This window comes from Vombatus ursinus, unplaced genomic scaffold (assembly GCF_900497805.2).
Source record: "Vombatus ursinus unplaced genomic scaffold, bare-nosed wombat genome assembly UNPS02014807.1, whole genome shotgun sequence".
Classification (NCBI taxonomy): Eukaryota; Metazoa; Chordata; class Mammalia; order Diprotodontia; family Vombatidae; genus Vombatus; species Vombatus ursinus.
Window position 1 is genome coordinate 33,564,430 of NW_020954585.1, and position 17,960 is coordinate 33,582,389.

The window sequence follows — 17,960 nt, forward strand, 5'->3', positions numbered from 1 at the left end:
GGCAGTTTCCTGATTTACGTGGGGGGGGGGAAACTACTCAGAAAATCATTAGTGGGAGGGGGATCCTTGAGCCTAGCTCTAGTTCTCTAGATCCTGAAAGAGTTAGCCATGGCCTCTGCCTGGTCCAGAGGCAACTCTTGGACTCCCACTTACGGTTTCCGCCTTGAAACCAAAGTAGTTTCTCATCACTGAGAACTGTCTCCCAGGAATCAATTGCTCATACCTCATCTTTGAGGACAACGCACTTTGCAGGCTTAGGCAGAAGCCGCAAAAATGTAAAATGCCAACTAAGAGTATATATAAGTACAAAAATCATTCCCACTACAAATACTGGCTTGGCCCTTCACACCAAGGAGAAAATGGTATCACAAAATCACCCCACTTATGGTGCCAAATGTTTTAAAGCCTTTTTCCAAAAAGAGTCAGAGTTACTCTTGGGATTCATAAAAAGAAACTAACAAAGAAGATTGATCAGATCTTCCTATTCACACTGCCTATTCACATTTACATTTACATATTCACATTCAAATTTACATATTTTTATTCACATTTCCATTTAGTGGCAACACTCTTTGAATTGAGTGATGTGTGAAAAAATAACTGCTGCTACTCAGGGAAAAAAAGAAACTGACTGCATGCTTTAAACTTACAAATTTAAGAGATTTTAAGGAAAGATATTCTTGTAGCCAGTAGATATCTCCAGGCAGGTGGAGATGGGGTGTTCTGTACCTCTGTTTTGAGATCTGTGAAACTAAGACCTTAGCCCAGTCTTAGTTTGTTACAGTTCTAGAGAAACTGATATTGCTGAAAAGGCTTATGCGTAGCCTAGGTATTGCTACCCTGAAAAAGCTACAGGCAAATTTGTTTCACCAGAAAAGAACACCGTCTCCAGGGAGAACAAAAAGAAAAGAACTTACACAGTTGGCAATACTTGTTACTAAAATATTCTGATCACTCTTTGGTTTCTGTGGCCTGATAACTAAACCTTTACCAGCTCCTGACTTTATACTTCATTCTCCCAGCATCATACTACTTCACTATTTATTTATTAACTGCAACCCCCAACTTCTCTTTTGTCTCTTCAACTCAGTTGTAAGATTATAAACTGGTCAGACGTTCCATTTGGTCGGTAAGACCTGGTGGCACATTCATAATCTAATTCTTCCTTTGTGTACACAAGTAATAATTAAGCTAGCACTTAGATAGCACTTTCAGGTTGCAAAATGCTTTATGCATATAATGTTGCCTCATTTGGTCCTCACAACAACCCTGTGAAGTAGGTGTTATTACTATCCCAATTTTTTGGAGGAGGAAATTGAGGCTATGAGAAGTTAAGTGACTTGTCCAGAAGTCATACATCTATTGAGTGTCTGAAGCAAGATTTAAATTCAGATTTTCCTAACTCTTAAGTTCAATAATCTATCCACCATATCTCCTCACTACTAAATAAAAGTAATAAAAATGTCTTGGTTAAACTAAAAAAACTCAGAATATGGAATTATTTCTTTGACAATTACAAATCCGAGTTGGATGGAACACTGTTTTCTACCTCTGGGAAGCTTGGCCAGGAGATTGTTCTAGATCTGGTCTAACTCTGGCCAATTTAGTGATTCAGGCTCAGGACTGGAACACAGTGAGGCAATTGTGGACCATAAAATATTCAACAAAGAGAAATTTACCCAGCCGTTAAAAAAAAAAGGACCAATAAGTACACGTTAATTCAAGAAGACAAGGTTCCCATCTATTTCTGAATTCTGTCACAGTGGCAACGCCCAATCAGAGAGGAAAGAGGACTCTCACAGTAGTGGGATTTTTATCAAGCATGAGGAGTCCTGATTTCTCATAGACTGACCTTTGTATACATCAGATGGCCAGGAAGCCACGTTAATGGTTCAAGCCCTAGTCCCTTGGACCATTCATATCCTGAAGATGGTCTCCTGGCCACTTGAAAGAGAAACCAGATCCAGTCTATGTAGAACATATGCCATTTAAGTAATTAAGGAACCTTTCACCACTTAAACGGCACTAGGGCTGGCACAAGACAATCCTGATTTCAAGAATATGAAAAACTTTGCACAGGAAGCACTAGATGGGGTATATAGTTTTGATAGAAGAAAAATATAGAAAGAAAACATCTTCTTGAAAGATCACAGTCCCTAAAGTAGGGGTGATGTCAGGTACAATTAATAGCAGATCCCTCAATGGAAAATACCGATGGTAAGCAGGAGCAACATCAGAAATATCATCCAGTTGGGATGGTGACTCTCGGTCTTAGCCACCATTTTCCATCATAGGACCGGATCATCTGTAGCAAGATAGCTAAGAACCTCTTAGGTGCAACCTGTCCCAGGGCCTGAAATGGTATTGTAACTTGCCTTGTACTATCACTTTACTCATTAGTTCGATGGTTAACTAGCCAGCACTTTTCCCATGTTGTTAAGAAACAAAATACCTCCCCTAAATTCTACCTATTTCCACCCAAATTCCACTATAAATGTTCTATCTGAACCATCATAGGGGACAGAAATCATGAAAATTGAGGAGGGACCCAAGCCATTTTCTCAGGGTACATGGAGCCTTCCTAGAGGGCAGAGACCTTAAGATCCAGGTTTTACATAGAGGAAAGAATAAGGAAGAACCAGAGAGAGAGATAACCTCAACCATTTCTAAAAGTAGTCCATCCTTATTGATTAAACTTCGCCAGAAGCCAGATTTAAGGAACCCCTGTACTACAGTCTTTCCTCAGGATTAGGGTGGCACCAGTTCATCATGGACACAATTTCTGGGAGGTGGGACATCCAATCCCAATAGTCAGGGGCATGATGCCAAAGCTATTGTTTAGCAAGGACAAACATTGTCCTATGCCTTCATCAAAGTCACAACTTGTCCATAAACCCTACTACCAACACTACTCACTGCTGGTCCAACAACACTGAACATTTTGCTGAGGCTGTACATTCTTTTGGGGTTTACACCATAATTGTTGTTGATACCTTCCATGTTGTTCCCTCTTTGGTCCCTATATCACTGCCAACTCTGCTAAGGCTCACATTGTTGCTCACTCTGTTAGCCCTTATACTGATATTAATACCAAGTTCTAGTTATCTGCTGTGCTGACGAGCATTAATAGCTTTTCCAGATTATAGAACCATCTGAATTTTCTCCAACCATTGTATCCCTCCAAATTTAACTGTGTAGGCTGGATGCTGGATTTTCTTAGGATTGATCTCCTATCCCATGTTTCTTATGTGTGCCACAATCCAGTCTAAGACTTCTGCTACTATAGCCCTGATTGGTTGGGTCAATATTATGTGCCATCAGTGTAATGGTAGATATTAGTGCCCTTAGGAAGTGGAACCTCTTTCTCTGCCCAAAAGATGTGGCAAAATGAGGAAAGCCCAAGTGGCCCTGGGGAAGAACAGTGAAGGTAAAACGAACTCCTTCCCGGATGAAAGAAAACTGTTCCTGATTAGTCTTGACCACAAGAACAGGGTGAAAAATGTTCTGAAAAGATCAATATCTTCATTCAGTATTTGAACTGCCTGATCTACCACAAGGTCAGGAATGGCCAAAGCAATTGGTATGAAATCTTTGTTCAATTCCCTATTGTCCATTCTAAGCCACATGGTGCCATCTTCCACACTGGGTTCACAGGGTTACTGCAGGAGCTAGTGTAGTAAAGTACTCTTGCCTACTTCATCTCCATAATTAGAGAGGAAATAGATTCCACACCTCCCAGGACCAGATGTTGTTCGATATTACATAAAAGAGGCTCAGATAACTCCAAAAGTTCTATTTGACCTTATTTAACATAAAGGGCATTGAGCTGCCATAAGTACCAAGTCCCAAGAAGTCATAATACATACTCATTCCCATAATATAATCACAGCGATTAGCCATAACTGTGACCCAGATGAGGGAGTTTTTATCCACTTTCACTTGAATAAGGATGCACTTTCTCTTAGTGGTTTTCCTGATGAGCCCCCTGAAACTGGGGTGCCCCTAAGGACCTATTGGGGTTCCTGTCATGACAGTAACCTGGCTACTAGTATGCAATACCCCCCCATTTTCAAGTGAATCAGGCTTATGGTCTCCTAGCCCCTCAAGGCCCTATAATTAGCATGACCCAAGTCTCAGGGGAACATTGTCCATCAACCTAGGGGGACTCAACCCAGAAATCCCTTAAGTCTAAATACGAAGATGTGAATGGCTCAGAACAATCAAGTATGTTACAGGCTTTTGGTGATAACCTATCTTGGGTAGGGCAAAAAAGGCTATAGAGCACTGAGCCTGGACAAGATCTGAGTTCAAATTCTGCCTCTGCCACTTACTAGCTGTGTGACCCTGAGCAAATCACTTCATCTGTTTGACTGTTTCTTCAACTGTAAAATAGGGATAATAATAGGTTTTGTGAGGATCAAATGAGAGTATTTTAAAGTGCTTACTAGATTAATGCATACTTTTCCTATCTTTTCCTCTTCCTAGATATTCAATATAGTTTTAATAGCACCCCCATAGCTGATGATGGTCTGTCTCCTTATCAACCCTCATGTTTCAAAAGCTACACCTGTCTCAGGATCCTAAGAACACCAACAATTTACTTTCTTTTTTCTTATATTGATGATCCCTTTTCATAAAGGGCTAACAAAAGTCAGGGAATATTAACTCATGTAATATCCTTACACCTTCTGCCAAGCTCCTTAAACATCCTCCCTTGACTCCCTACTTTAATTCAATATGGTCAATGGGAGTTCCTCCTTATTCCATTGGGAGTGCTCCCCATATGCAGCCAGAAGTATGGCAATTAATGAATGCCAGATCCCTGTATTTGGCCATCCAATCACACATGTTATTCTTCCTCTACATTGTTTTTGCCCCACTTCAACCACAAGACAACCACAAGATCATTCTGATACAATTCTGTTGACTAAAATAAATATTCTAGGCCAGATATAATTAATATCAATCCAATAGTTCTGGTTTGGGATTGAAATGCAATAAAATATTTGTGGGTCAAAAATACTTAACAAAGAGAAGTTTACTCAACAACATATCAATAAGTATACAACATTGATTCAGAGATTGCTCAGTCTCCAAATCTGTTATAGTGGCACCAGCCAATCAGAGAGTTATGGTGACTCTCTTGGCAGTGGAAATTTCATCAAGCCAGAGGAGTCTTGACTCTTCATAGGCTGAGCCTATGTACCTCAGGTGCCCAGGAAACCAGGACTGCCTCCCTTCTCCTTTAAAGAAGAACCAGCCCAGGACATGTAAAACAGATACTGCTCCTACCACAGAGATCTTCTATCACCAGCACCTCTGTTCTATGCTAGGTAGGGAGAGACCTTTTGAAATTTTTAAATAAAGGCTTAGTGAAGGTTGGACTCCTGCCTGAGCTGCCTGAATTGTTTTTTTTTTTTTTCTAAAAGGGCAAAAGTAAAAAGCTTTCCTTCTTGCATTCAACATATGAAAGTTGGTCTAGATTGGGATAAGGAGAACTTTCACAAGGAATCTAAAGAGAAAAAAGGCCAACACAGCTGCCTATGCAGATATTCTCCAACAAGCAATATGTATCTCAACTCTTAAGTTCAGAGGTAGGTTGGCATTTGCAGCTGCAAAAAAATCCTACTAGCAAATATACCCTTATATACACTGGACATTACAGAATGCATTGCAGCAGTGAAAGTTTTGTTGGCCCTTTCACAGGGATTGATGCGCAATAAAGCTATAAAGTTAGGGTTGGGGTCAAGTTGTGAAGAGATTTAAATGAAATGGAGTATATATATTTACTGTGAGTGGTAGCCACTGGAGTTTATTGAGTTGGAGTGACATGGGCAGGTTTGTCTTTTAGAAAAATCAGTTTGGCAACTGTGTGTAGGGGTGGGTAATAGAGAGGAGAGACTTGAGGCAGAAGACCAAGGAGACTATTTCAATAATTCAGGCTAGAAGCAATAAGAGCATGAATTAGGGCTGGTAGATGTGGGAAGAGGAAGAAAGGGATAGATCTAAGAGACAGATCCTTGAGCTACAACCCAATTAAAGTGTGGGCTGTGGATGAGGAAGAGACTGAGGCTGTCAGAAGAATAGGAAAATATGCCGAGAGATAACTGAGCCATGAAACCAGACAAAAGTTTGTAGTAGGAAAGAAGAGTTAACAATCTCAGATGGTGTAAAGAGATCTAGAAAGATGAAAAATGAGAGAAGTCCATCAGATTTGGCAAATAAGGGATCATTAGTGACTCTAGAAAGAGTTACCAGTTTGATTTCAGTAATGAGGTCTGGAGTCAGAGAGCCTAGAAGACAGTTATTAGTGAAGAAGAGAAGGCAATGAGTGAATGCAGCTTTTTCAAGTTCTGCTGAGAAGGGGCAGAAAGATATAGGACAGCAGCTTGTGGTTGTAGACTGCAGTTTTGATCATGTCACTAGCTTGCTTGAGAATCTTCCGTGGCTCCCTATGGCCTTGAGAATAAAATTCAAAACTCCCTAGCTTTAAAAGGCTTCACAGTCTGTTTCCATGCCTACCTTTCCATCCTCATTTCCCATTACTCTTCTTTATGCACTCTCATTTCCTAGTAAACCTAGCCTCCATGCTGCCTTCTCTCCCAAGGCATTCCATTTCCTGTCTTTCTACCTTTTGCAATGGCTCTGCAATGCCCTTCCTCCTAAACTGTAAGGCTTCTTCATGTGTTTCAAGGTTCCCCTTCCACTCCAACAAATAAGCAAATAAAAGATTAATACAGTAGAAAATACGAGCTTCGATTTTCAGGAATCTGCTACGATTCCTATACACACTCATTCTACACCTAAGCCCCACCAGCTCCTTCCAAGTCTTCAGCGATGCGAAAGGGGGGAGGGAACGGTGATGACGGGGCGGAGCCAAGGCGGGGAGGCGTAGCGGACTGTAGCACGCAGGCGCAGACCCGGGAGGCGGGGAGAGAAGCCAGAGACAGCATGGTCACGAGGCTCGTTGGGGGCGGGGGACCCGGTAGCTGGAGGGCTGGCGAGGTGCGCTCACGTGACGGGGCTGCGAGGCTGAGCTCGCGCAGTTGGATGGACGAAGATGGCGGCCGAGAGAGAGCCTCCTCCGCTGGGGGACGGGAAGCAAGCGGACTTTGAAGAGCTGGAGGACGGGGAGGACCTGTTCACCAGCACCGTCTCCACCCTAGAGGTGAGACCTGCCCACCGGCGGTGCCTAGGCCCGGGACTCTGTCCTGTCTCCCCCTCACTCCCTTCTCTCACTATCTCTCGACCTCCCCCCCCCCCAGCCCGGAGCCCCCACGAGTCCACCTGTCAAGCCCTTTCCCCCCGATCTCCGGTCCCCGGGACCCCGGTGGGGGCGGCGGGCGCGACGGCCGAGCCCCTCCGCCCTCTGCTCCGATGTTGCCGGGAGGCGGCTTCGTTCTGGGGCCCGGGACCTGACAGATCCCCGCCCTCCCGCGCCCGCCGGCCTGAACCTCAGGGTGTCGTGTGTGCGCGCCCCGGCACGCGCCTCCCTCCTGCACCCCCGGCAAAGCCCGCCGGGACCCCCTCGGGGCTCCTGCCACCCCCCCGGGAAGGGTTCCCTCTTTCATCCGGATGAGGGGGTGTGGTGATCTGGAGCTAGGAGAGGGGAAAGGAATGAAGGGAAAATAGCATGGGAGGATGTGGAGTGGTCGCGGTACAGGCGAGCGTCCGGAATGCGCTGCTGTGGGTCGGTGCGGACCCTCAATGCGTGACTGCTGCCCTCCGAGGGAGTCAGCCCCGGGAAGGGCTGTGTCTAAGGTAAACCGGTGCCCCCACCCTGTGTTCTTCAGCTTCTCGACTTTCTGAGTTGGACACGGGCACAGTTTCCGTTTTGAATGTGTTTAAGTGCCGCAGCATTTATGAATTGTAGAATTGAAAGGGACCGAGTCCCCAACCACAGCTTCACCTGCCCTGTTTTGCATTAAAGTTATCGCTGAGGGCCCCTTTCTCTCTGTTTCGCATTATTAGCTGTCTTGTCAAAGAGTATGTTCCTGTTTTTGCTAAAGGAAACACCCTGAGTGAACTTAACTGTAGAGGCCAATATATCTAGTTGTCATCTGATTTCCCTTAATTGACGCGGGATGTGTACAGACAGATACGTGTGTGAGTTCCAGTCTCTTCTTTGAAGCATGCTGGCTATGGGACTCTGGCAAAGCCTCAGACAACACTGTAAGTTGTGGAGCAATTGGCAGTTGTAGGTTTGCGTTGGTGGAAGGACTGACATCCTGGGCCTGTCACCTCACTTCTCGGCACCCTAGACAATTTTCTAGCAAATAAAGAGAAATCCTAGGCCATCACACTTTCTCTCTCTCTCTCTCTCTCTCTCTCTCTCTCTCTCTCTCTGTCTCTCTCTCTCATATATCTGTCTTGTAGTTTTTTAAATGAATTTTTTAGGGTTTTTACCTGAGGTTAATTGCAAAGTATGGTAAAATCTAAATCTCCTGGAGCCTCCTAATAATCAGATTTTTTTTGTAGCAAGTCATTTTTAGGAGAAAAAAACTGAAGATAAGATAATATTAATCATCAGAAATTTAGTCCAACAAAAAACCACCTTCTAGGAATTGTTCTGAAGTTAGTACACATTCACTCTAGTATCTTACATCTTCTGCATCTACTAAATCATCATCGTATGGTAAGAATTGATGGCACTGCAAGATCCTGAATTATAAAGGAAAAATTAATATGTTCCCTCTGATTACTTACTAAGATATTTAGAAAGAAAGAGTTTTCTGATTTATCCAAATTAAACGGAAGATATTGGGCCTCAAGACAGCCCATTTTGGTTTTTTGGTTAGCAAGGTTTTGTTATAGTTGAGTAAAAGAAACTATGTAAACTGGTGTTTACACTAGAGGCAGCTCCATGGCTTAGTGGATAGAGTGCTGGGCCTGAGAGTCAGAAAGGCCTGAATTCAAATGTGGTCATTGACACTAGCTGTGTGACCCTGAGCAAGTCACTTAACCTCTCTTTGCCTTAATCCACTGGAGAAGGAAATGGCAAACCACTCCAGTATCTTTGCCAAAAACCCCCCATGAACATTATGGTCCACAGGGTCATGGAGAGTTGTACACAATAGAACAACAAAAATTAGTGTTTACATAGATTTGTATATTTCAACATAATATTTTTTATATTGTTTTTTTTCAAGAGAGTGTATAGAAGTTTGCTTATGTGTACTCTGGCCCTTCTGATGTGATATTTGTGAATAATGTTGCTTCTATCTTTTCAACAAAATCAGTCAATATGAATTTACAAGTTCCTTCTATGTGCCAGGCACTGTATTGCTGGGGATACCAAGACAAAAATGAAAGTCCCTGCCTTTCAGGAACTTACATTTTCTTGGAGGAGACAGCATGTACATAAATGTATACAAAGTAAATGCTAGGTAAATTTGGTATCGGTAGAATACTAGCGACTGGAGAGAGAAACTGAGAAAGATTTCATGTAGAAGATGGCACTTGTAGAGTTTTTAAGTAAATAGGGGATTTTAAGAGCAGAGGTGAGATAACAGTTCATTTCAGGTGGGGAAAACCAACGGAAAGCTATGGAAATATGAAATGGAGTGTCTTGTGGGAAGAACAGTAAGAAGGCTTATTTGGCTAAAGTCCAGGGGTGGGGAATCTGCTGCCTCAAGGCCACATGTCACCTTCTAGATCCTTAGGTGTGGTCTTTTGACTGAATCCAAGTTTTACAGAACAAATTCTTTTATTAATGGGATCCTGTGAAGTTTGGATTCAGTCAAAGGGCCACAATTGAGGACCTAGAGGGCCTCAAGGCCAAAGGTTCCCCACCCCTGGGCTAAACTATTGAGATCTGAAAGGGGAATAATGTGTAATGAGGTTGGAAAAAGTAGCTTTAAAAACAAGGGAAAGGAACTTATATTTGATCCCAAAGACACTAGGGTCTTTGCAAGTTTATTGAATAGAGGAGTGATATGGTGTAGTTTGTACTTTAGGAAAATCAATTTTTCAGCTCTAGGGAAAGTGAATGGGCAAGGGTACCAACTCGAGGCCAAGGGAGGCCAATTAGGAGGCTGTTGCAAACTAAAGGTAATTAGGGCTTGAACTAGGGAAGTTGTTTTGTGATTAAATAGACGAGAGAAATGTTGTGGAGGTAGAAACAGCTAGATTTGGCGGCTGATTGGATAAAACAGCAGCAGCAAAAACATAATAATAATAATAAGGTAGCATTGTATAGTCCCTGCTATGTGCTTGACATTATGAATGCTTTACAAATATTATCTCATTTGATCCTCACAACAACCCAGGGAATTAGGTGCTATGATGACCCCCATTTTACATATAAATGATATTTTTGTATAAATACATATAAATGCTAGTTATTAATAGGTTTTTTTAAAAATTGTGTTCTTTTTTTGTTCAATATACTTCCTCTTTATTAATTAAAATGGATTAACAGTCACTTCTATTTAATTTGGATTAAATAAAAATCATGCAAGTCAGACAAATGGTTGAACACAGGTACAGATTTACACACCAAGAGCTTAGTGAAGAAATATATCAAACACAACCAAAAAATAGGCAAGGATAAGGTGAAGGGGAGTGGTTAAGAGGGACAGAGGCCAATACTGGAGAGGGAATAGTCATAACCAAAACAACCTTGACTGGTCCCAAAAGAGAAAATAAGGGGGGAATAAAAGATGAAAATCAAAGAATTAGAAACCAAAGGGATGCCTATCTTAAAATGCCTGGATAAATTGTGGTATGTGAATGTGATGCAGAGTAAAGTGATTAGAGCCAAAACACCTGATACAGTGACCACAGTTGACAATATATACAGCATTCTGCCCTAGAAGTCTCCTTCCTATCTGCTGTGAGTTGGAAGCTGTTTTTTTAATTATTGCTTTATTTTCTGGGACCATTACTGGTTTTTCAGTTGCTCAAAGTTTGGTTTACTTTTGTTGTTGTTCAGTCATTTTAGTCATATACAACCCTTCATGACCCCATTTGGGGTTTTCTTGGCAAAAATACTAGAGTGTTTTGCCATTTTCTTTTCCAGCTTATTACAGATGAGGAAATTGAGGCAAACAGTAGTAAGTGACTTGCCCAGGGTCACATAGTTACTAAGTGTCTGAGGCTGAATTTGAACTCAGGTTTTCCTGACTCTAGGCCCATCACTCTATCCACTGGGCCACCTAGTTGCCCTTGGTTTACTTTTACTGGTCTTTTAGTGTAATTGTTATAACTATGTATAATCTCTTGGTTATCCTCATTTCACTCTGCCTCAGATCATATAAATCTTTTCTTTTTTCTCTGAATTCCTCTTATTCACCATTTTTTAATCAAATGACTCTGTAGTCTCATCAGTTTGAAAGTTCCCTCCAAAAAAATTTAAAAAAAGAAAGTTCCCTCCAAAGATTCATATTGCATATTATCTATGCCTGCCTATCATGTATGACTCTTGTCTGTGTCCTCCCATGAGATCTCCACATAGCTGATTCCCAGTATGTTGGAGACCTTCCTTGCTTTCTTTTTAAAATTATGAATTTAACAAATATCCCCCAAAGGAACATTTCCATATACAATATGGAACACAAAGAGTATTGCATATAAAACCATGAATCTCCATTATTTAATGCTTGCCTTTTAAAATTACATATTAAATTCAACCTGTTAAAAAAAAAACAACAACAAATTTGTGTTTCTCTTTTTTTAACACCTCCACTCCCCCAAACCTTCCTCTGTGCAATTTAAAAAATATTTCAGTGGCCCTCTTTTTTCTTGAAGTTGTTATAGAGTTATTCTTCTAAGTTGTATTTCTGGGCATCTCTGAATCTATTATAATTGTGTATAGTAGTCTGTATCTTGTTGTGTTTACTTATCTCTCTCTGATTAGTTCCTCAATTGGGACTTTGTCCAGGTTCCATCAACCTCATGCTTCACTTTTGGGTGGCATGGTCAACCCTATTTGGTTTTGATCTGGGTCTCCTGGGTTTCACTCTTGACTTCTATTCCCCTGGTTTGCCCTTTCTGGGTCCTTGAGGTTCTAAGCACTGAATCTTCTGTCAAGTCAACAAACATTTATTAAATGCCTACTTTGTGCCAGATGCTGTGTTAAGTGCTAGGGATACAAATAGAAAAATGAAGGAGGGCAGAAGGAAGACCAGCCTCTGTTCTAAGGTTGGTCATGTGTCTAATGGGGGAGACAACATTCAAACAACTATATACAAACCAGATCTGTGCAGGATAAATAGGACATATTTAGGAAAGACTTCTTGCGAAAGGTGGGATTTTAGCTGGGACTTGAAGCAAGCCAGGATATAAGAGATGATGAGGAAGAGAATTCCAGGCACAGAAGACAACCAGTGAAAATGCCTGGAGTTGGGAGATGGAATGACTTATTTGAAAAATCACAAGGCCAGTGTCAGACTATTCTAGTATCAGGACTGAGTGCTAGGGACTTCAGACCCCTTTAGCCTTGGGTGTGAATAGTGCTGCACCTGGCTGATTGCTGCTACTCCTACTGACTTTCTCAAGGTCTCTGGTGGTGGGTTTCCATTCTGAGGCTTTCTTGGGGGAATTTCTGTTCCTGCTGTCTCAGAATATGGAGCTTTGAAGGCTCTAAATATCTTTGGTCATGGTGGGAAATTCTAGCTTGTTTGCCTGTGAAGGGCAGCCGACTTTTTTTCTTGGCAACCTTTCCTATTGCCTTCTTGGCTTTTTGTGCAGTTATAGGTTGGAAGAAGTCACCTACTATAGCTTCTCATTGGATTTCTTGATCATTGGTGCTATTTTTAGGTTTTTTGGTAGAGTAAGGTATGTTAGAGTTGGGCTGCCTGCCTGAATTTAAGCAGTCATCTTGGCCAAAATCCCCTCCAAAAACTCTGGAAAGGAGGCTAGCTTAAGGGCTAAGAAGCTCTCAAAAACAAAAATCTGACACAATCACATGGAAATGCCATCAGAAAAAACTGATGTGGCTCTATAATAAACTCTCTGAGCTCTGATTTTGAAAGAATATGTCCAAAGATGAAAGGAGAGGTATGTAACCAAGAAGGATAGCCATAGATATATAAAAATAGCATAAAGAAAACTAAAGCCCAGAACAAACTGAGCCTTGTGAAAAGCATTGTAAATGATATAATGGACTTAAAAAAAAAACTGTCTAGACCAGGATAAAGGAGAAAAGCTGTTGTAAGCTTAATGGTTAGAGAAAATTATATAGTGTAATAATTCCTGATATTTTTACATATGAGGACCCTTTTGAAAAATTTTTGTATTTATTTCACTAAATATTTCCCAATTACATGTAAAAAACTTCTAACATTCATTTTTTAAAATTTCGAGTTCCAGAGTCTCTCTCTCCCTCCCCTCCTCTGCCTCTTGAGAAGGCAAACAATACAATATAACCATGTTGAAAAGAAAACACACAAAAACCCAAGAAAAATAAAGAAAATTTTTTAAAAATGATGCTTCAGTTTGTACTCAGAGTTCTTTCTGGTTGTAGATAGCTTTTTTCATCATGGGGAGGACCTTTTTTAATATAAAATTTGGTATTTGTTGGTGGAAGAAAAAATGTATTTATGGACCTATTGTAAGATGGACACTTGAGAAAGCTGTGGCCCAAAGGATGGCAATCACTCTTAACAGCAAACTTGCAGACAGGAGAATTATTGAAAAGTTTTTTTGTTTCTGTCTTCCCTATCAAGATATCAAAGCCAGAAAAGGTACAGTAAACATGCTTGAGAGGGAATTGACTGGTTATGTACAATGGTAATGTTATCAAGCTATCAAGGTTAAAAAATACATCTCTCCTTTCTGCTAGCAGTAAACTAACTTTTGGAGAATATACTTTGAGTATGGGGAGGGGGAGGAGGTCAGGTCGGGTGTTGAGAAGTGGTTGATTAAAACAAAGTATATTGATCAAAAAGATTGAATTTGAAGGCCAGTATAGGTGAAGGGGTAGTAAAAGGCCACTTACTATTTTTGAGGACTCTAGGTCTTCTGGCCTAGATGGATTCCCAGGTATTGAAAGAATTTGCAGATGGGATTACTAAATTGTATTTGAGGACCTTTGAGTTATTTTGTAGAGCAGGTTCCTGATTTGTAAAAAGGAAAAGAGGTGGATTCTGCAAACTATAAACCAATGACCTTGATATAGATCCTTGGCCAGATTTTAAAATAAATTGTTTAATTAGTTAATTTCTTAGTACATAGGCAAGTGATAACTGGAAACCAATTCAAGTTCGATAAGAATAATTGATACTTAACTAACCTTGTTTATATTTTTGTAATGATATAACCAGGTAGTGTTATCTAGATTTCAGTGAAACTTTTAGCAGAGTCTTTCATGACATCTTTGATGACAGAGTAGAAAAACTGGAAATAAATATACTCAAAGGATGTCTTGGGTAATGACCCTGAAGGCATTGTCTTCAAATTTGTAGATGATACAAAGCTGGGTAGGATAGTTAACAAATGGGATAACAGAATCAAAATCCAAATACTGTTGACACATAGGCTGAATATAAGAAGATGAAATTTAATAGGTATACATTTTGAACTAAAAAAACTTAAATTCAAAAGTACAGGATGAGGGAACTTTGAACTTAGGCATTTTAGGTAACTTTTCAGGCACACTGAGTTAGAAGTTTAGCAAGGTTGCCCCCCAAAAGCTAATGTAACCTAAGGTTCCATTTATAGAGGTATCCAGAATAAGTCATAATCATCCCACTGTGTTCTATATCACCACATGGAGACTGTTAATTCTGGGCACTATGGTTTGAGGAACATTGTTGCAAACCTGACAAGGGACATTCAGGGATGGTAAAGGGACTCAAAACAATGTGCCAGATGCTGATAAATTAGGAGTATTTAAATTGGAATTTTTCTTATTCTATATACATTCTGTGCTTTTATGATTTCAAGAAGCTCACATCTTTATTTCACATCTCCTTAGCACTTATGAATATGGTTAGAATAAGAATATAGTTAATAATATAATAGTTTTCCAAACAAGCAAGAATTAAATTCAATTTAACTAACATTTGTTGGAGACCTGCTATGTGGTAGACACTGGGCTAGGTGGTAGGGATACAGAGACAAAAATAAAACAGTTCTTGCCCTTAAAAGGCTGAAGAAGTCAGAAATCACCTTTGACTTTCAAACAGACAACACCACACTCTGACTTGGCTGCTTAATATATACTTTTCTACTTTTTATAATGCTTCCACTTGTTGAAACTGCCACTTTTTCTTTTATTCATTCATTCCTCTAAACTGGAAAAGAACTGTACTTGGTGATCAAGATTCTCTGATGCCTAGCTTAAAAATTCCACGAAAGATGTTTTGACTCACTTTTTAAAATGTCCATGTTAACGACTTGATAATTGTTTTATGACTTTTTGAAGAAATTCTTTAATGTCTATCAAAAAAGTGTTGATTAGATTCCCTGGCAGTGAAAGATGATAATTACTTAATAGCATTTGCCACTTCCAGGTGGACTTTATTTGCTCTGACACTTAAGGAAATGTATTTATAATTTTTTAAGAGAATTAGAAGGTAGAAGAAGATAAGGAGAAAAAATGTACTTATTCCTTTTTGAAATGCTTTTCTGTTGGATAGGAAGAATCATAAATTCAATTCAGTAAACATTTCATAAGCATCTTTATTACATATTAGGTAGTGTTGTTGGTGAACTTACAAAATGAAAACTCATATCACTTACCTGGGAAAATTATAATCCAGTAAGGGGCTTAGATATACACAAATAATTTTTAACACAAGTTACAGTTTAAATGCAGAGGAAAAGTAAAACTCACACCACCTTCTCCTTCCTGATCCTTCTAGTCAATAACTATCTTCTCTTGTTCTCTCTAAAGTTCTTTAGTTCTTTTACTAGACTATAAATTTCATAAGTACAAAGATGTCATCTGATCTAATTTTTTATCTTCCTTACCACTTATCTTAGTGTTTCTTACATAAATAAGAATGTTTAAATGAATGAATCCAAATGGGCAGATCGGAGAAAACTTCATGAAGGACATCTGAACCTGAAAAATGTGAAGAATTTCAGTAGATGGAGGTGTCAGTGGTATGGAGGGATACATGTAGAAAAAGATAGACAGGAGAGCAGAGAAGAGATAAAGAAACAGTAATTAAATTCAATTTGGCTAGATTGTAAATCTCATGAAAGGGAATAGAGTGAAATATCACTGGAAATGTAGGTTAGAGCTAGATTATGGAGAGCTTTGAATATTAGGCCAAGAAGTTACATTTTATTTGATAATTTGTGGAGGATAAAAGAAGGTTTTTAGCAAGGGAGTGATGTGTTGATCAGACCTGTACATTAGGAAGATTACTTCAACGATTGTTGTGGAAGATGGACTAGAAGGCAGAGGGATTATAAGCAAAGAGATCAATTAAGAGTAAAACAGTACCATAAAAGACTTAAGGAGGAAGGAAATATCACTTCTCTTTGGGCTAATCAAGAAAACATTCATGGTAGATATAGCATTTGAGCTGGACCTTGAAAGGAGGAATTTCAGTAGGTAGAGATATGGGAATAATATAGTTTGCTTTGCAAGGGTCAACTTCATGTTGAGTTTATTAGGGATATATTAGTGGTGAAAAAATGGGACTACCTTTTTTTATACTATACCTGTTGTATAGATTGAAATATTTAAGGGGTAGGTAGAGTCAAGGTGGCAGAATAGTAGGAAGCAATATGGTGAGCTCCCCTCCATAAACTTCTCCAGACAGATAGAGAAAATGCACCAGACTGAATCCTGATGGAGAAATCCAGAAAACGTAACAGTGAATCATTTCTCTGGCTCATACAGAATGGGAAGGTTTGCTGATACTGGGGCCCAGGAGGATGTTACATGTAGAGCATTCTAACATCCAGGGAAAACCTGCGCACCAGGGCAAGAGAAGGACCCAGACCTGTACTGATGTACTACCACACCCTGTACTAGGTCACTGAGTTAGAGACAGGTGTAAACTGGTATTAAAGTAGTGGAAGAAAACCCAAATATTTCATTCTACATATCAAAACACCAAGACAATACCCAAAATTCCATAATGGATTCTAGCAGTTGAGCTAAGACTTAAAGCTACTTTAATTGCAAATAACTTTTGTTGTGATTTCCCCACTATGACAGTAATTCATATCATCTCTGTGCTAATGATTCTTATATCTACTTATCCTTCCCTATCTTCCAATCTCACTTTTCCTTCTGCTTATTGGACATATTTAGCTGAATGTTCCATAGATTTCTTAAACTCCACATGTCTAAAACTAAATAAAATAAATAAAAAGTCTTTATCTCGACCCCCAAATCACTCCCTTTTCCTAACTTCCTGTTACTACTGAGGGTACTGTCATCCTCCCAGTCATCCACTTTTGCAACCTTAGCAATTGGGTTGCAACCCCACCTTTTGCGTATCTGATCAACTGCAAGACTTGTCAATTTTATCTTCCTAATCTCTCCTATATGCCCCCTTCTTTAATCTTACATTGCTACCACCTTAGTAGAGACCCTCACCACTTCACACTTGGACTGTTTCAATAGCCCCTTGGTTGGTTCCCCACAAGTCTTTCCCCACCCTATTCCATCCTCCATTCAGCTGTCAAAGTGATCTTCCTAAAGTACAGGTCTGGCCATGTCAATCCTTCCTATGCAATAAATTCTGATAGCTCCCTGTCACTTCCAGAATCAAATATAAAATCTTCTATTTGGCATTCAAAGCCCTTCATAACTTTCATGTCCCCACCATCACCTTTCCAGTCTTCTAACACCTTACATCCTCCCATGTACACTGCAATCCAGTGACAGTAACCCCTTTGCTGTTTCTCAAACAATAATTTCCATCACCTGATTGGCCATTTTCACTGTCTGTCTTCCATGTCTGGAATGTTCTACTTCTTGGCTTCCCTGGTTTCCTTAAAGTCCCAGCTAAAATACCACTTTCTACAGGAAACCTTTCCCTAACTCTTTCAAT

General features: G+C 40.0%; 1 protein-coding gene across 2 annotated transcripts in view; it reads left to right on the plus strand.

The window, feature by feature from the left end:
• Positions 1-7,023: 7,023 nt before the first annotated feature.
• Positions 7,024-17,960, plus strand: part of SNX2 (sorting nexin 2) — a 66,666-nt gene continuing 55,729 nt past the window's right edge. For both annotated transcript variants that reach the window (XM_027874978.1, XM_027874979.1), the window contains exon 1: positions 7,024-7,168. In XM_027874978.1, coding sequence (XP_027730779.1) covers positions 7,061-7,168 — 108 coding nt within the window. In that variant the 5' untranslated portion in view covers positions 7,024-7,060. The remainder of the gene's footprint in view (positions 7,169-17,960) is intronic.